General features: G+C 32.8%; 1 protein-coding gene across 1 annotated transcript in view; it reads left to right on the forward strand.

The window, feature by feature from the left end:
* The first annotated feature begins 2,891 nt into the window (after positions 1-2,891).
* LOC124367598 (deoxynucleotidyltransferase terminal-interacting protein 1) overlaps positions 2,892-21,047 on the forward strand; it is a 41,514-nt gene continuing 23,358 nt past the window's right edge. Inside the window, exons 1-7 of the mRNA XM_046824557.1 lie at positions 2,892-3,042; positions 7,884-8,031; positions 9,838-10,053; positions 11,735-11,941; positions 12,191-12,346; positions 13,516-13,712; positions 15,005-15,146. Of these exons, the coding sequence (XP_046680513.1) occupies positions 7,885-8,031; positions 9,838-10,053; positions 11,735-11,941; positions 12,191-12,346; positions 13,516-13,712; positions 15,005-15,146 (1,065 nt within the window). The 5' untranslated portion in view covers positions 2,892-3,042; position 7,884. The remainder of the gene's footprint in view (positions 3,043-7,883; positions 8,032-9,837; positions 10,054-11,734; positions 11,942-12,190; positions 12,347-13,515; positions 13,713-15,004; positions 15,147-21,047) is intronic.

Below are 21,047 nucleotides of genomic sequence, written 5' to 3' on the forward strand. Positions count from 1 at the left end.
TGTTTTGTAAAGATAATGAATCTTTCATGGTGAACGGCTCTTCTAAAACACTGTGATTCGGATCACTCGTTCATCTGAGTGACTCGTTTGAATTAAACAGCTAAATACATTTTTTCTGGTTTTGTGAATAACAAAAGTGTCTATCAGTTTGTTGTGGCTGACATTATTCAAAAAGTCACTTTCAATATAGAGAATTGTCAAGTCATTCAGATATCTAACAACAATGATGCGTCAATGTATTTGAATAAACTTTGGGTTCTTTAGGCGACTTCTTGAAAGTTGATAATCTTGAACACAAAAAGTTATGAAAAACGTAAGAAATATGCTGAAATGTTCCTTGTCAATTTCTTAAATTCAGAAACAATTCTGTTAAAAATTTCATTGAATATTTGCAATATCATTGTATCTCTTCCTTGTAATATTACCTCTTTATCTGTTGAAGATGAGGTCTCATTATCAAATTTCCTTTTTTCTTTTCAATCGATTTATTTCTTCTTCTTTGCATTTAAATCTTTCTGCCAACAGTGTCAATAAACTTCCTCAGAAAGAAATCCTCACATACATCCAAAACATAGTTTTCTAAGGCTATACAGCAGATATACTTCTATATTCATGTTACCATCTCATTTTTGTAAACACTTACTGGTTTTATTAAGTCTTTCAAGCAAGCAATTCCATAAAATTGTCACAACGGTAGTTTCTTAGGAGACTAATATTGTGGCAAGCCCTAGGTGCTTGAGCTTTAACTGTAGGTTTTCATGTTCACTTTCATGCGTTTCTAAAAGAGCATTTTGAATTTCTGCATAGCCCTTTTTAAAGTTATATCAGCATTGTGACAATATGATTGAAGTACACGTGAAGTCATGTAATAAGCGTTCGCATGTTTCTTAAGGAACGAGATATTTTTTCGACTTTATCCTCGGTTAAGACATTATGTTCTAGTATACGTTATCTGATTTGAGATGAATTTAAACCACTAATAAAGACATCTCTGATTGACTCATCACTACAGGTTTTAGCATCGACATTTCCAAAATCACACTCCATACTAAGAGACTAAACATTTGCAAATAGTGATCTATTGATTCTCCTTCTTGTTGTTTATAATTAGCTAGTAAGTATCTAGGAAAAAGTACACTTTTCTTAGGTATGAATGTTTTATAGCATTGTTATAATCTTTATATTCACTGATAAATTTATAGTTTTCAAAGGACAGAAAATTTACTAATAGTCTAAGTTTCTTATCTCCTTCAACCAGCATTTTCTATACAAGTATTGAATTTTTAATCAAATATTTCCATTGTTTAGATTCATTTGTTGTTTTAGGGCTGCAGACTGTCTGTTTCTCAGTTTTAGTAGTTTTTCCATTACAGAGTATTCAAGTTAGTACAGCAAAAATGTTGATTAAATTGTAATGAAACTAAGAAAATCTTTACAAACTAAGGCTTTAATCAACAAAATTCAATTAAATAACCTTAATTTTTTTATATTTTTTAAATATTTTTTTTATATATTTTTTTTTTGTAATCTCTTTTAAGCCTCAGCTTCTGCTATGTAGGCTGCGATGTTCACTGGTTTTATTATTTTTCAAAGTACACTGTTTCGTGTCTATACATGATTGGCCCTCCCTGGGATTTGAACCCGTTACAATCTCATTGTAACAGATGATGTAGTTTTATTTTTACAAAGAGTAAATAATATAAAAACCTTCAAATTAAGCTGGGGCCAGATGATGCAATATTTTACTTAAATATATAAAATCAGATAACGTTAATTATTTATTTAATCGTTAGAATTTGATAATAGGTAGACGTTTTTCGGTACTTTGGGATTATACCGACCACACCAGTATGAAGAACACAAAAATATAAATTTATAGAAACAAACATGATAGAACGAAAAAACAACTGTTTAATTACATAATTACAAGCATTTCCAGGTATTGTGATCGGTATTGTTGTCGCTGTTATCTTATCTTTCTCGATAATCCCGATTAGGGCAGGGCGCGGCATCACATGATTTGCACGGTACATAACATAATTGCCTTTTTCATTACAATTCAATTTATATTTCTGATCAGCCCCTCTAGAATTTGATATTTTACTGATAGGTACTATCTCGAGGGATGTTTTTCTTTCGTCGACATCAGCGCGGGGCAGCACCGAGGGTGGAGGCACTCGCATATTGGGTGGAGGAGTGTGATCAAGAATAAAAACAAGTTTTGAGTGTTTTTTTCAATAAATAGTTTAGTTTTAGTTTGGTAATGTTTGTTTTTGTTGAATTTTTGTGTTTGGAGAAATGTAGAGGTAAAACACGGAAGTACAACAAAGCGACGCACCAGCTGAACGGGCGGCGAGACTCTGCAATCACGTTATCTACTAGACCGCTCGACTTTGACCTCTGTCTGAGGGTGGGGAGGGGTTTGCGATAAGACAATTCCTGTTTTATATTGACGAAATATTGTTCTACGCTAATCTAGTAATCAGTAGAAACAAAATGTCAAATAACGATTCATGTCTGGGTGTGGTCGGTATAATCCCAAAGTACCCGTTTTTCAGTACAGAGAGCATTCTACAGAGTCGAGAATTTTTTAACTACACTAGTAATAATATAAATTATTATAATCATTACAAAAATATAACAGTATTGGCTATAAGTTCCATATCATACAATTCAACGCATTAAATTATATTTCCGTAAATAAGCAAATCGGAATTTTTGTTTGTTAATAGATGACCGTATTTTTCATTATATTATAACATTTAACAGAGCAACCCAGCAGATATGTAATACATATGTGAATACTGCTTTTCAATGCGTGCACATTTTAATTTTACTGTTCCGTTGGCTCTTCTGTTGTTGTTTTGTCAAGAAGAAGAAGAGCTATTAATGACAGCTCGTCGTCTGCTAATATTTTTGTTTAAACAATATTGTATAAAACTTCGAATACATCGATTATTGTATTATATGCAGCATTGGCCGAATCTTAATACCTAATTGTTATTTAGTTATAGACGGAATATTGTAGTTATTCATAGTGAGGTTTGTATAATATTTAATTTCCTTCCCTTAACTTATAAACCCTTAAGCTAGTAAAGGTTTATGTTGCTATATTGTGTTTTGTCTTAACATATATTGGACATGATAAGGAGTTTATTATTTTTATTGCATTATTGCTTTAAAGATAACCAAATAAATCTTTTGTACGAAATTTATTATTTGCTTTTGCAAACAATTTGCCATTCTTCCAATATCAGAAATATGCAATTTCTTTGGACCATCCATTCTGGATTGACAGTGCTCATCATTTAACAATTTGGATGTATGTTATGAAAAACGTTCTTCTATCACATTACATGTATCACTTGGGATTTCTAATGCTGAAAATTAATTTCCATGTGTAGAATAGGCTGTAGATGTATACGAGGACAAGTCTAGATATGTTCGTCTTCTGGAGACAAAACTCAATGAACTTGCACTCTTAGGCTATAAATATTGTTACAATATCATTATAGAGGAATAAAAAAAATTAAATACACAATATTTATAGATTTGTATTTGTCTCTGGGCTCGGGCAAATATATAAATGCCCTCAAAGCAAGTATGAGGGAACTGTGACCATGGACTCAATGTACAGGAAGAGTTGTTAAAATTGTCTTGACTTTGTTTACCACTTCTATGAAGTTCATATCTTTGTGTAAAGGAACTACCCATGTTATGTTTGAGACACTTAGTAATATGTAAGGTAGGTTGAGGATGTCCAATAATCTGACAATGCTTTAGTTGCTTGCTTGAAGACATTATCCACACGGCTCTCTTCTACAATATCAGAACAATCAGAGTATGCTATAAAACACAGAAGTAGCCCCATTTAGGCTCTTAAAGAAGTAAACATATATGGTGACAATACTTTGTGCAGAAATCGTCATCACTCTTATAGGCCACTCAAGTGGTTTGTACTCGACTCAGCTTCAGACGCTTAGGTAGTCCACTCTTAAAGGACGATATCGTATGGAGCTTAACTCACTCCAGACACCCAACGTTGCTGCTGGTGGCTTGAACAAGCGTCTGATGTACTGTCAGTGGGCCATTCTATCATATAGAGTTTGTTACAGACAACCACAGACTTGGACCACACCAAAACCCTTATTGGGTGTGTTTTGTGCTAGCGGAGTTTCGTATTTACTAGGGATAATATGAAAAAAAATCCGATGAGCTGAATGTTAGAATTGTTTTTTGAATCTATGAGCTCATCATAAGGTGTAGGAAAAACTCACTTGAAGGTATTTCTTTAAATAATGGATAGATCCCAATTCATTTTTAGCCTATGTTTATGATGCTATAGTTAAAAGAAAAAGAAATAGCTTGGTAACATCATTTGTACTGAAGAGATATGGAGTACTGCTGCAGAAGACTGCCTAAGCCACTGCTGAAGTCTGAAAGTCAGCTGTAGCTTAACTTGGCATCTGTGAAAACTAAATTTCATTAGGTCTGTTCACTAGATTGTCTTGAACGGCTTAAGGGACAGATCAAATATGAAGTTTAGTTTCTTTAAGATTAAATTTGTTATTGAGGCATGGTTCTGGTTCTGTATTATTTACAATGGTATGAAGGGGAGTAAGGATAAATTAGCAAAGGAATAAATTATAGAATCAGAACTGGCAACATAATGTTTTAAATTTCGTTTAATTCACTTGACTCAAATTTCCATGCACATTCCGTCAGCTATTTCTAGTATTGTCTGGAACACATAGACAAAATAATTTATAGCTACATTTTCCCCTAAATTACTAAACATTGAATGCATGTACTGGATGTATATTATTGATATAAGTTCCTGGATAGATTAATTATTGGATCCACTGCAAATAGTGGTTTTTTTATCTTCCTAATTGCCTTTTATATATGAAGGCTATTTTGTATATAGTTAGGTGATCAATTCAAAATGTAATTGCTTAGAAAGTTGATATCCATAGTTAATATTTTAAGCTATTTTTGCATACAAGAGAGAGACTGTTCCATTTTCAGCTTCATTCTACCTGCCCTCTTAGGCCACTTGCTTATATGGAAAAACAAAATCCTTTCTAACAAAATAAGAAGGAGAGATGGTAAAGTGTAAGTTCCACGGCAGTCTACTGATAAAAAGGACTGTGCAAGCCAGTCTTGCATATAGCATCGTGACAATTAATGTAACCACCGTCCAATGTATTACCATATGAACTGTCTTGCTTTATGTAAAACAAAACAAAAAATTCTAAGGGCTTATCTTTTGAGCTCAAAGGGCATCACAGAACAGAAGCACACAAATCTAATTAGTTTAATGCAGATTTTAGACTCTTTTCTCTTGAAAAAAATACGCCATCGAACATATAAGTACTACCTTCTAATGTCGTCCCATGGTACACTAGGGACTCAATATATCCAGAATTATTTTAAGTTCTGGATTATCAAAACAATAATTTTTTCATAAACCAGTATTTATTAGTATTACTCCATTTTAAATTAAAAAGCTACTTAACTAAAACTTTATGAATGGTTTTATATAACTTATCATTACAGCATGAAAATAATACAGTCTGACTGCAAAATGTTTATCATGAGCCATTTATCATATAGTGTTGCTAGGAGGCAGACTGTGTTGTCAGCCGTAGCAATGTTGTTGTGAACAAGACGTTATATTGTTAAGGTTTAACAAATGAATGTGTGTTATTTTGTACATAAAAAAGTTAGATTTAATGTTGAAAGAATATTATTATGGTACAAGCTAGATTTTCATGCGCACACATGCACTGTCTCATATCATGACAAAGCTTCAGTCACCGGCAATCAGCCTAGTAGTGTAGACCTCTCTGTTGTGCTCGGCAGTTTTTATCAAGTTATAAAATGATAGAAAAACATGAGCAGCTTTACTGCATTAAATTTTTTCCAAAATCTTGGCAATTCGCAAGTGGAAACAATTCCCAATATTCAGGCGTTTTAGTAGTCTGCCATGAGTAGTACTCAAATAAAAGAGTGGTACAATCGATTCAAAAATGGTCAAACATTAGTGGAAAGAGAACAAGAACCGTCGTCTTACAGTCTGAGAACTAGCTGAAGAAATTGGAGTCAGTACATTGGGTCAGTACATTTGATTTTAACTGAGGATTTGAAAATTAGAAGAGTGTCCGCAAAATTTATTTTAAAGTTGCTGAAAAAGGAGCAAAAACAACTTTGCTTTGAAATTGCACAAGACATGCTTGATGGTGCAAACGGTAACTCCTGAACACAGTGATCACTGGTGATGAATCCTAGATTTATGGATACGACCTGGAAACCAAGGTGCAATCATCGCAGTGGAAACACACGCCATCTCCAAGACTAAAAATAAACATGGTAATTTTGCAGCCAAGTCAAGGTCATGTTGACAATCTTCTTTGACTCCAGTGGAGTGGTACATTGTGAGTACACGGCCAAACCATCACAAAAAAATACTATCTTGAGGTTCTTCCTCGCCTACGTAATGCTGTGTGGCACCTTCTGTGAGCATCAAAAACTTGGCAGCTTCATCACGACAATGCACCTGTCCACTGTCTACATCTAATTCAGAGTTTTTTTTGATCAAAACAACACACCTCTGGTTCGCCAATCTCTGTACTCCCCCGACATGGCTCTCTGCGACTTCTGGCTATTTCTTAAGCTGAAATACCCTTGAGAGGAACTCGATTTCAAGAAAGAGAAAACATTAAACAGATTACGACGGCCGAGCTTAACAGCATTCCAAAAGATGCCTTCCAGAAATGTTTTGGACAGTGGCAGAAGCGCTGGGAGAAGTGTGCATCACCAAGGAGACTACTTTGAAGGGGATTAGAAGTTTGTATTTATAGTTCAATAAATGCACTTTTAATTAACAAAAGTCCGATACTTTTTGAACAGCTCAAGGTTATTTATGCAAATAAAAAAGTATAGATGAAAAGAGAGATGTTCAGTGACTGGCTGAAACAAACTAATTTGTATTTATCTACATAAGCTACAACAACGTAAACAGTAAAAAATACTGACTTTGTAGTGATAATCAGGGTAGTGAACAACTATGTACATGTTAAAAGCTTGATGATTAAGCTAGGGTACATAAAGTAACATAAATGGTTTAAAAATATTTAAAGTTTAGTAATTAAATAAGTACCAAGGATTAGATCTTAAATTTAGATTTAAAAAGATTTGTTTTGGTTTGTGTAAAAATGTAGAAAACACAACACTAGCTTTTATACGTTATGCTATAATTGTACGGTAAGTAGCATAAAAATTCTCTATGAGTAAAATATATCAAATCTATAATTGTCTACATTTTCAACATAAAGCTTTTATTCAGTTAAAAAATTAAATCATTCACAACGAGTAGTGTAAAATAAATAAAACATAATTTTTAAAAACAGTTTTGTTTTTTCCTGTTTGAATGCTATACTTTTTTGTGTAGACGTAGGTCCTGCAGTTACAAATCATTTGTAAAACGAAGCATAAGGGATGAGATATTCATTACATAGAGGTTTGCATTCAGCTGTAAGAACTCCTTTGTAGGGAATCTTCGCAGCATTCAACCTCAGCATAACAAACCTTGTTACTGAGAATTTCCCCAATTTAACAAACTTTTTAGACCCTTGGGATTTGTTATACCAAGGTTCTACTTATCGTGTGTCTAGTGTACTGATTAAGATTTATAACATTTTTTTACCATTTCACTTGCCAACGTTTGTCTGTCTTAATTTTGAAACACTCCATATTTTAATCAATATATATATATATATATATTTGATACTATTTTTTAATCATATAAATCCTTTAATCTAAAATTTGCCAATGCATGTTTTGTTAAATTGTAATCCGTACTATAGTGAGTGACTGTTCAGGATGGTTGTCCACCGAGGAGCTTCGTGGGATGCCTCACCCGACACGTCACATCGTTCAACGTTACAGGCGCTTGGTCAACACTCAGACAGTGACTCCAGCCAATACTGCAAGCATTCTTCTGACAACCAGTCACACCTCGTTGAGTGGGTACGTTCTTGTCACCAATTATCTGCATATACTTTGGTAATAACTCAGTGTAAAAGTTATATTAGCCTAAATAATAAAATTATTTCCTAACTCTGTGTTAATAATAGATGTACATCAGCCTTTCTTCAATTCGGCTCCCTTGGGATTGAATTCTCAACCAGAGTACAAAATGGCCAGATAAACTAGAAGTGTTCTGTAAATGTAAAATACTGCTCTAGTATATAACCTTTATATAAAAATCAACTATTATGAAGGTTTAACTTTTTCACAAGTATGCTGGACGTAATATTGCTGCATCTGAATGTGTATATAGGAATTAATGTGGTATAGCATGGACCAAACAGTTGCATATAAAATAGAAGTATACATTGCTCTTAGATATAACAACCATGCAAAACTAGGATACGTCAGTATTAAATTTTACAATACGTCAGTGAAAACGTTAGTTGCCGATAGTAGCCTATGGCAATGCATTGCTGCTTATGACTCAAAAATTATTTTATTCACTCATTTAGAAATAATTTGGCCTACTTATTAAAGATTAAACAATTTAATAAAGATTACTGCTTTAAAAATGCTGTTGTATCCACTTGGTGAATTGTAATTTATTCCGTTCACAAATAATGTTTTAAAAACATGGTATATACAATACAGATGCCAAGAATAAAATACTGTAATCAGAAACTAAACTGAAAAATTGACTCTGAATAATGGGATCTCATGTTTAATTTTTGATTCTGAAAATCATAGTAACTAGGAGATCCTGCACCTCCCTCTCCTATCATCTTTTTCTGAGTTCCGTTCTCACGTGATTTTCTGTCTTCAGCATTGCATAGTTTTTGTTACATAAAAAGCTTTGAAGCTGCTTAACAAAATGTCATGAACATCTTTTACAAGAATATTAACATTCAAAATATAAACTTAATTCCTAGATTTGCAACTAACCACAAAAATATAATGTTGCTTGGTTAACAATTTGCATAATTGCTTAATTCTAAAATCTCTTTTTTACGTAGGCATCAAAGGAGCTAAAATCAAATTAGTAAATGATTTTTGGAAGTTACAATAGTCATTGCACTATGCATTGAATTAAATTCCTATTAATTTACTAATCATCATTAATTGAATCATAATTAGGCAGTCCCTGAATTGCAAACATTTTTGTGTCTCAGATCCCCTACTTTTACAGTCTCTGATTCCATTGCACAAGTTACTGACCTAAAACTAATTAAAATTTTTTTAGGTTATTTTTAGTGTTCCCGCCAATTAAAAAAAATCGATTGATTCCGGTTTTCTTAAGCAGCAAAACTTAACAAATGGAGAAACAAATTGTTTAATTTTTCTCTTTTATATTACATATAATTATAAATGTTGTTTCAATGTGTTAAACTTTCATTAATATTAGTAAGTTGACGTTAATAGTAATAAACATTAAATTATTAACATTTTGGTTTATGTTTATAAAATTTTCAATCTCCAATGAAATAAAAACAAACTATTTAAGAATTTACAATTGTTACCTCTGATTATCAACAACAGAGACAGAGACGAGTGTTACATGCTTGAACTAAGCAAAAATGTTCTCAAAGCATTATCACATAGCGCTGAATGAAAATAAAGTCTTGACGTAGCCTGATTTGTTTGCTTAGTCTATATCTGACTAAGCAGTGTGTTCTTATCGCCACTCACCCCCTGATTTGGTCACCGACAATATAGTTATATTATGAATATTTGGGATCTTAGAGTATTCTAAGGTTCTTCCAAAGTTAGTGAAAATCATAATTTAAAATGCTTTTTGTGTTTCAGAAAAACACTTTTAACATGCGCCAAGTAATCTTAAACAATCTGTCGAGTGGTCATCGGCCCAGTCCACACGCGATGGTGAGACACTCTCACCTGCCGTTCTCACGAATGCGTGGCCGCTCCGTAACCAATGCTGCCAAGTCACTTGATATCTTGCGTCAAAACCTACAAACTTCCATCAACAAAGAGATAGATGCCGTTTTAAAAAAATACTTAGAGGTAAGTCATTCAATATGGTAGTTAAATTTGTCAATGTGTCTTAAGTCAGTTTGGTTCCACCACAGACATATCCACATTTTTAAACCCACCACCACTTTCATTTTTTGTTCCCTTTTATTACCCTCATGTTCCCTACATAGGTTAATAGGAATTGGGTGATATAATTATCAGAAGGGAAATGACCTCTCTCAAGAAAGACTAAAAGTTTGTTTAGTACAGCAGTTGTTCAGAAATAGATTTTGTTATATCTTCCAACAGTACTTTTCAATCCTTCTATTAATGTTTTAAACTATTATAAAGTAGTTGACCAATAAAAAGAAACAATTCAGAAACGTTAAAACAAACAACATTTTGTTTTGAAAATTAATTAAATGTTATTTAGAAAGTTTAATTTAGAGATTTCAAAATAAAAATCTTCCAGAAGAAACATTTATTCAGTTAAAAATTGTGAATTTTCAAAATAAATTTCTTTTCTGCAAGGAATTGTTAAATTATGGAGAAGACAAACTAAAGTTGAGATAGTAGCAGTAGATTTTAGTCTCCAACACTAGCTAGGATGGTACTCAAAGAGAGCTCTTAATCTTCAACTGAGTACGCTGTAACACTGTGACAAGTGAAATCTGTTGTCTATCTGGGTCTTAAGAGGCGAAACAACGTTAAAACAGCTTTACTAGGCAAAATATCTACTCCTTTGCTCACTGAAAGGTTTCCCAAAAGAACCAAAGCGCATAACCCACTATGCCTTAGTACCTATAATAAGTGGCAGGGGGCGTAGCTTTTGAAAGGAACAATACATTTTAACTCTGAAGCCCATATCTCGACTCAGATTACAGTGAAAACCCTCTTTAGTGATCAAGAGGACCGCAGGAGTATGACAAAGATATATTTGCATTTTTATTCCTGTATGTCTGTCTGTCTGTCTATCTGACTGTCCATATGATATTTTGAGAATTAACTGACTATTGCAGGAAGCTTAATTTCCTTATAACTTCATGGGAATTGGCTGAGCATTAGCAAACATTTTTACCTTGATCTTATGGTTAACTGTGAAGGCAGCGAGAAAATCGCAGAATAAATAAATGTGTAAACAAACTGAGAACAATCATGTGACATTTTAACATGTGATATAGTAATACTTAAGCTTATAGCCCATTGAAATAAGCAATAGACTTGAAATCATTTGAATGCAACCTCAGCAAAACCTGGCAATATGCAATATATGGTGTGGCGTACTCCTACTTTGTGATAATTAAGTTCAATTTTCATGTTCTCTTTCAATTGTAAGTAACTTCCTTTCTTAAGAGATATAAAAAATAACCAAGTATGCTAATTGTTACCTACTGTACTTCTTTTGTGGACATTTAAGGAAAATCTGTGAAATTTTTTTTAGGAATTCATATTACAGTAAGAAGTAACGTTTTATTTGAGCCAACTACTGACACCCTAACCACAACATTACTTTTATGACTTGTAGCATAGGTATTGGTACAGTAACTGATTTTATTTATTGATTGTATGAGAAAATAGTGTTAAAAGTAAAAAAAATGTGCAATATTTTTTGTTCTGTGTCATACCATATATATTGTGGAGGGCATAATCATAGTTAAAAAGGCTTAAACATTAAATATGAACAGAAACTTTAAATCAGTTAAAATGTCATTATTGTTTGTGTAATTTATAGACATTTTTTCGGCCGGCAATCGACAACGTGCGGACCAACCTTGGGGCAGGCAGTGTCAGTGAGGAGCATGTGCGCGAGGTGTGCCGCGCGATGCTGGAGGAAGCCAAGCAGATGTACTGTGGCCCACTCAGTCGTGGTAGTTCCCCTTTCAGTGACTGTGAGACAGTCAGCCTAATAGACTGTCGCCTCCGCAGAACACACACACAGGTCAGAGAACTCCCTTAATACTGTCAGATATTTGACACCAATACATTTCTTAATGTTAATGTAAATAAAGATGATTGATTAATTGATTAATAGACAAACTCAAGCAACATTCAGACATGCTACTCCTGATTATTCAAGGAGGGTTATTCAATCATTGTAAAACAAAATGAGTGTGAAATGATGATTTAGTGTTGCTCTTTTTGAAGTTTGTTTTCATTTATAAATACGCAAACCCATTATTATTTGCAGAGTCCATTACTACGCAAGAGGAAAGAGTCTGACACTGACTCGGAGACAAGCCAGTCAGCTCTACGCAAACGATCCGTACGCAACAACATGGACCGCTGGGACCCATCACGATTGGGCAAGGAGACTCTCTTTATCCTTGGTTCTCGGGCAAACAAGGTGTGATGATAATTTTGTAATTAATCAATAGGAAGATAGTTAAATGTGATGCAGTTCAGCAATTAATTCAGTTGTGTCTTTGAATACGTAATAAATCATTATTTACTACCAGAATCCAGTTTATTGTCTTAATAAGGTCTTTTATGCTTGTTACTATACAAAGTTGATAAGGTTGATGGTAGGCTTATTTTTTATGTAAATGTCGACTTAGCTGTGAAGTTTTGCTTTAAACTCAAGAAATCTATGTCCTTGAACTCATTAAACAGGCTTATGGGGACAATGCCTTAAGCAGCACAAGAGTTTTTGATTGTCACAAAAAGTTAAGGAAGGATGGGAGCTCGTTGAAGAAGATCACCACATTGAACGTTTTGGACTCTGACAAGTGTTGAACCATTGCCCTTATTAGTGAGGAGACTGGCTTCTCAGTCGGAACCGTCCACACCATTGTAAAAGAGGATCTTTTAATGAGGAAAATGTGTGTGAAGCTGGTGCCGAAAGTCTTGAGCGAGGAACAAAAACTGTCGCAGGTGGAAGTTTCGCAAGAAATTTGGAATTGTGTCCAGGAAGGTGAACATTTTCTCCACAACGTTATTCCCGGCAATGAATAGTGGGTATTCCAGTACGACCTAGAAACAAAACTTCAAAGTTCAAAATGGCTCAAGCGGAGATCTCCGTGCCCGAAAATAGCTTGGATGTCAAAATAAAAATGAAACCATGCTTATTGCTTTTTTGAACAACGTGGCATTGTTCACAAGGAGCTCGTGCCTACTGGAACGATTGTAAATGCTGCATTTTATGTGAAAGTACGCCTATGAAATTGCGTAATGTGTGTGTGACCAGCCATTGCAAAGAATTGGAAGTAAGCATGTCGATGCAGGAGAAATGTATTTTGAAGATTGTTTAGTAATTGTAATGATACCTGTTATAAATTTTTTGATCTTGTGCTGATACTTATTGAACAGACCCTGTATACAAAAAAGAAGTCTACAGCATTATACACCATTATTCTGTACAACCTCAAGTTAGACAAAACGAGTTAATAGGATTATAAATTAGTTTCTACAGTTGTTTGGAATCTTGAGAGTTGATGTTTTTAATTAAGCACAATAATATTCAACCATATTTATCTTTTTTAACATTCTTTATAACTGATAGCATTCGATTTTCAGGTGCTGGGATTAGGTCATGTGTTGGGGAAGAGCCGTCTCTTTATCAAACATCCCCAACTGTTCAAGTATTGCAGTGATCAGCAAGACCAGGACTGGTTAGCCTCAAACAAGCACACACTGGTCTCTGTAGCCTCCAACAGGGTCTATATCATGCTGCTGGACGAAATTAGGGAACTGGCGAACAGTGAGGAGTACAGGTCTGTGTGCTTATGGTAATAAACTAGGACACAATTTTCCGTTATTGGAAAATATATTCGCACAGGAAACATCAACTACTAATTGAGTAGTCTTAATTTGATAGATCATGTTTCTGGATTTGAATTGGATAGTTTTGGTTGGTTACTGGTTGGCTCTTCACTAGTCTTGTGCAAGGTTATGTGTAACATTTTCATATTCTAATGTTGTTTGGTCTACCTAATCAATATTCTACCTAATTTGATCAGTACTATTGTTTTGGTTTTAGTCTAACAATTGTTAATCAAATCATGTTTATTGCCGTAAGACTTCTACAAGTATTGACGATGTTTATTTGCCGCCAGATGGCCAAGTCAAAAGTACATGTAACAATGTACTGTTCTACAAACTAAATAAAATAAAAATCATACATAGGTCCAATAGTATTATTTACAGCAACATTATATAAACTTAGTGGTTTGAGACAGTTTTTCTAGTACTTTTTGTTTTTTTAATCAGGCTGCATTAAAAGTAGTCAGAACAAGGCACTAATAATTGTAAAAAGCAACAAGATTATAACTCAATGTATACAATTTTACAATAAATATAAAATTCAACAACAAATATAAAATTTAACAATCAATATATAAAATTATATGAATACAATTAATTACATACAAAAACCTACAACAAATTAGAGACATAAATGATATGTAGTGAGAAATTCTTCAACTGAATAAAATGGAGATGTTAACAACCAATGGTAAAATTTGTGTTTAAATGTTTTTACAGGATAATTTAGGGAGTGCCGATGGCTGAGCGGTCTAAGTCGTAGGACTTTGGGTCTGAGTTAGAGATAGCGCAGGTTCAAATCCTGTCTATGACCATTGCACTTTTTATCAGTACCATCAACCTCGTACTGTATCAACTCTCCCCCTTATTCTGTTTGATAAGATCCTCTCACAGGCCAGTGGCCCATGAGGACATCACTCTCAAGGCAAGGCCAAATATTTCAAAATTTGATATAAATTTTTTAATGCAGTTTGAACATTAAACTGTAATGATAGTTTGGCACCGCTAGGCTGTTATTTTAAGACTAAGAATTAAAATAATGAAGTGTATACGTGGAAAGTAGTGACGCTACTGTAGTAGCAGAGTGAAACGGTGTGTACTTTTCAAACTTAACAAACATTCATACTTGTTTTGTAAATTCTGAAATCTGGCACTCTTTTTGCAAATTTTCTTTGTATTTTTTCATCATACTTGTTATTTTTAAGGTTCTTTGATAATATTTTCAGTTTTGGTCTGTTTTTAGGAACAGTTCCAATGTTCTCATGCACGAGTTGAAGGGATTTGAAGCTCCAGAATTCATGCTGAAGAAGATCAAGAGCGTCATGAGCCAAGTTAAGCCCCAAACTAGTGAAGATCCTGAGTCGCCCTCAGATACCAGTCCAGGGGTAATGTCGTCTTCTTCTTTTTAATTGTAGTACTTACTATTTTTCTGTCCTATTTAACATTACCTTTTCATGTTCTTTTTACTAAATTTCTGTAGAGAAAATAAACTAGGTATTACACACAAGCCCAGGACAGTTAGCTGTAATTTATAGAACATATTTGAATGCTTTTACAACATTTTGCTAATATCATTTCATTATCTTGCTTGTTTTTTAACTCGTCAAATGCAATCAATGTTTATGGTGAGAAGGTTTTGAACAGAGTTTTTACAAAAACTGTAGTTTTGACAAATATTTTTCACTATTTTTTCTGAAGAAAAACCAAGGGTTACAAATATTTAGTAAGCCTCTTGAGCTTCTTTATATCTTTGATCATACTTGATAAAATTTAAATTAAGTGTTCAACCGATAAAGAGAAATGTGGCTTCATGTCGTGTAATAAACATAATTTAATTTATACTATTGCACTATAAATTTATTGTTTTTTTCAAGTCTGTTAACTAATAAAACCAGATAGATCAGTAATCATATTATTACATAGCATAACTGTGAAATTTGCACAAAAATTCATTGATCTAAAGAACGTGTATTAGGCTAAAATACTTTTTAAATTGCTGAATTTAAAAGTTATTTTTAAAAAAAGTATAAGATAGTGGTAAATAAATGTTTAAAACAATTGAACATACATATGTAAGATATCAAGTTCCATTTTGTGCTAGGGCTTATTTACTATTTAACGTCATATTACATACATTATATTCACTTCATATATATATATATATATATATATATATAATAAGTAGATAGTAATATGGGTTCCTGGCGCACTTTCGGAGCCGACCGAAAAGCAATGTAAAATACTGTTCAATGTACCATAAAGGAAGCTGAGAAATAACACAGCAAATCTCAATGAAAAATTAACCGAATCTACAGTCGTTCGTCTCCAAAAGCGATCGGTACATTACTATCTACTCTGTGGAATGAAAAATTAACCAAATCTGAGCTTCTACTTTCTTAAGCTGTGCTTTGTAAAATGTTGTCAAATCTGCTACGAATAAAGGAAAAATCTTAATAAAATTTAATCAATTTAAAACATTTTTACTAAAAACATACTGTACTTTAATAAAAAACTTTTCTACTAAATAAACAACATGAACTCACCAAAGTCACTCTTCATTTCTAGCATTTCAAAAACTTACAAAGAAAGACAATTTTAAACGAGTTCAACGAATTACCAAAACATTTTAAAGAACAGTTGATACTTTTCCTTAAATGATAACAGAATTCAAAGAACTTGTAAAGTCTTTTGCAGAAAAAAACGTCCTAATGGAGTGTTTTTACTATCGGCAAAAAAAAACTAAAAAAGTAAGGGATTACATATTTAATATAATTACGAAAGATATTGAAAAGAAAGTAAAAAAATAAACAAACAGAGAGTTTTCATCGTTTTTTTATGACATTTTTTCCCATATTATACGTTCTTTCAAGATAATCAAGACTTAATTGATGAATTTCTTAGGAATTTTTGTGAGTATCAAGATTTTATCAACACAATTCATTAAAGAGCATTATAGAATTTTTCTTATAGAATAAAGCCACATTTTGTGTGAAACAAAAGGTATTACTGTAGATAATATTCCATGTGATTCCTATGAAGAAAGACACCAACTATGGTTATCAAAACAGTACTATGACGTGGGAGGGACTGCAAGTTTTAGAGTTAAGACTTTATTCTACAAAGTTAATTGTTATAATTTCTTTATCTTTTTATAGTCTTCTTTCCAGTAACAATCAAGTGTAATTTTTCATTTTTGTTTAATTCTTTAAATCTTTTTCTCATCCAAAACAGTCAAAAATCTGTTCGGCAAGTGTACTTTACAATCTTCCAACTCGGCAATTATTGTAAACCCGAATTTATCTTTCATTTTCTCCAAATTCAAGATTCTATGTTTCTTCCTTTCTTCCAATTCATTTTAACTTCTTATACTCTTTAAACTTACATTCTCCAATATCATTTAACTCTTTCAAGAACTCCATTTAAATAGAAAAAAATTCAAAGTCAAAAAGTGCAAAACCATTTCTCGGATCGACCTTTTCCTCCTCCCTCCTGTCTCTTTCTCTCTCCCTCTCTTTTTATGCCTATGACACGATCACTTCTGCCGTTTATAGGCTAGGATCTATATTCAGGCTAGAGAGAGAGAAGAGCGAGATACGGATAGAGAAATGGTTCCGGAATACGATCTGAATACTTCTGAACTTGGTGTTTCTCCGCTATGGCCACTCGCATTGAAACAGTTCAGAAGTAAACTTCCTAACCGACCAAACCGAATTCGCGGACATATATACTCAGCAACACAATACAACAGCCCATCGAGAAGTAAAAAAATTTAAGAAATTAATTTAAAATATAATTTGAAAATTACAAGTAACAAAATGTACGCATATTTAAAATAGGTAAAATTATCTAACATTTTGAAAAAGAAAATGTTATAATAGTAAACGGAACACAATTTTTATTCTTAAAAGCAAATCTGCATTACCGACATTTTAGTTTCCGAAAGATTACGCTGTGTGTAATCAATGACAGTCGAGGTGTGCTACTACAGACCGACCATCACGGTAATCGCTTCGCCTGCGTCATATCCGTAGTGATATCACGCCGTGAGAGGCGCAAATCGGTTGGTTTTACAAGCACCATTTAGTTAAATAAATTTTTCTATCTAAATGGAGCGCGAAAAAATATCATGTCCGTTCTGCAAAAAAGAAATTTTAAGAAAAAACTATGATCGCCATTATAATTCTAAAAGTCACGAAAAAAACAAGCAAATTTACGATAATGAACTAAATTATTTTAAGACAATGGGCTAGAGAAAATAAAATTGCCGATCACGAAAACATGTTTAATATTGAGAAATTTACGTGAATTAAAGAGAAATTTCAAAGTTGAAAAGAAAAATCTCGACCTATTTAATGATGAAAAACTTCATTCAATAGCTGAAAAGTTGGCTATCGGTACTAAACGATAAAACCAAGTCTGAAATGATCGAAGAAATTGATAAAACTCTTAAAGTAAAATCCGAAAATATCATTGATGTAGAAGTTTTATCCTCAATACACGGTCTTTTCAAGCAATACATTTTAACAAACTTGAACGACAATTCCATGTCAATTTACAAATATCTTTCAATTAATGCGGTCAGAAATTAAAAGTTTAATCGAGAAATTTTCAAGAAAATGTTAAAAATATGAAGGGCTATCTCTCTTTGGAATGTGAATACGAACGAACTTTAGTGAATGGTGAACCGCAAACATGTCTAATGGTATTTACTATCAAAGCAGACGAAAATCTTTGACGTAAACGACTTTATTACTAAGCAATTTAATAAATTAACACATCGAGAACAAACGAATAATCCAAATAAAGGTTCCGGATGGACATTTAAAAGTTGTAAACAACTAGTTTTGAGCCTTAACAAACACGAAATGATGAATGCAGGATCATACATCGATTTACCAAAGAATATCAAAGATAAAAAAGCTTGTATAAATATAAAAAATAGAGATGATTTTTGCTTTATTTACTCAATAAGATGTGCTATTGAAAAACCAGAAAGAGACTGTGAACGTGTAAAGCAATACGAAAAATTTGTGAATGACGAAATATTTTCAGGTTTTGAGTATCCAATGTCTCTGAAAGATATACAAATATTTGAAAAACGAAGCTACAATTCCAAGTATAAGTAATCCAACAATGTCTATCAATGTCTACAGTTTTGATGAAAATATTAACATTGTTCCGTTACAAATTTCTGAAAAATATGACGCTGAAACAAACATTGATTTATTGTATGTTAAACAAGATGATAAATCTCATTATGTTTTGATAACCGATTTAAATAAGCTTGTTTCCTTTCTTCGCAGTTGTCTAAACATAAAGAAAGAAAATTTTTGTGTAGAAGATGTTTAAAGCCATTTTTACAAATCTGGAGATTTAACAGATCACTTAGAAATTTGTAAAAATCATGAAGTTTGTAAGCCAATTATGCCATTTCCAGGTCAAACAACTAAATTTAATAATTATCAAAAGAAAATTTAACCATCCGTACGTAATTTATATGGACTTTGAGAGCAATATTAGAAAAAATTCCGACATGCAAGAACAATCCACAAAGATCGACTACAACCAAGATTCAGAGGCACATTCCTTATGGTTTTTACTCTATATTTAGTGTCGAATGTGACCAATCGCATGTACAAACCGATATGTTATCGTGCCAAAAATAAGAAGATTTGAAAAACGTCCCGACAAAATTGTTTGAAGAACTCAATAAATTATCGAAATACATAGCAAAAAAATATAATTCTAAGAACATGAAACCTATGAAATTGACAGAAGAAGAAGAAATTTTCGTATCAAAATTCAAACGTTTGTCCATATCTGTGAATGGTCTGCTTATGATGTTTGGGTCAATTCCCAGTATGGTTTTACTCCTGATAGTTGGAAAGATAAGAGTTATAATAAAGTGAGAGATCATTGTCATTTAACCGGCAAGTTTTCGAGGCGCAGCTCATGCATGTTTGCAATCTAAATTTTGAAATTTCCTCAGAATATTCCCCGTTTTTCTGCCACAATATGTCAAATTACGATACTCATTTGTACATAAAAGAATTGGCTAAACAATATGGAAATGTTGATTTGATTGCAAACACCGATGAAAAAATATATAAATTATTCTGTAAATTCTGGATACGGGTATGAGTTTGATGGTGACAAACCTAGAAAGTTCATAAAATTCTCTTTCGTGGACACATTTAGATTCATGGCCTCGTCTATAGAAAAGTTAGCTAAAAATCTAAAGAGAGAAGACTTCAAACATACAAATCATTTTATACAAGATGGACTGAATGAGATAATAGAAAGACAGCCAAATGACGACGACGAGATTTTTAAAAATTCTATCTGGAAAAGGAATATTTCCCTATGAATTTATCGACAGTATTGAAAAACTTGATTACACAGAAGAATTGAGAATTCAAGATTTCTATTTCACTTTTGACAGATGAGAGCATATCTGAGAAAGATTTTCAACACTACTTAAATGTTTGGAACAAATTAAAAGAGAAAAATCTTGGAAATTACTCTGATTTGTACAATATCCAAGATGTTTTTATTGCTCGCTGATATCTTTGAAAATTTTAGGAATATTTGTTTGAATTGCTATAAACTCGATCCGGCACACTATCTAACAGCTCCCAGTCTCGCATGGGACGCAATGTTAAAATTAACGAAGATAGAATTACAATTAATTAGTGATTATAATATGTATTTGATGATCGAAAAAGGTATTCGCGGAGGCATTTCTCAGTGTATTAAACGATATGTGAAAGCAAATAACAAATATTTAAAAGATTTTGATAAGACAAAGTCCCGAAAACTATTTGTTGTACGTCGATGCAAACAACCTTTATGGGTATGGACTTATGCAAAATTTACCATATAACGAAATCAAGTGGATGGATCCCTAAAACGTATACAACAGCAGAGTGGCAAGAAACAATTTTAGAACTCACTGGCGACGAAGATTATGGCTATATTCTCGAAGTCGATCTTGGATATCCAACAAATTTACACGAACATCACAAGGATTTACCTCTTGCTCCAGAACATTTTAAAAAACAAACTTTGCACAACTCTACTGGATAAAACTGAATACGTTGTTCATCTCGAGAAATTTTGAAGTTCTATTTGGAACAAGGTAATGATTTTGAAACATGTGAATAGAGTTTATTGCATTCGATCAGAAGCCTTTTATGAAAGAATACATTGATTTTAACACAAACATGAGAACCAAAAGCTACAAGCGACTTTGAAAAGGACTTTTATAAGCTGATGAACAACTCAGT

This window comes from Homalodisca vitripennis, chromosome 8 (assembly GCF_021130785.1).
Source record: "Homalodisca vitripennis isolate AUS2020 chromosome 8, UT_GWSS_2.1, whole genome shotgun sequence".
In the NCBI taxonomy this organism is placed as follows: domain Eukaryota; kingdom Metazoa; phylum Arthropoda; class Insecta; order Hemiptera; family Cicadellidae; genus Homalodisca; species Homalodisca vitripennis.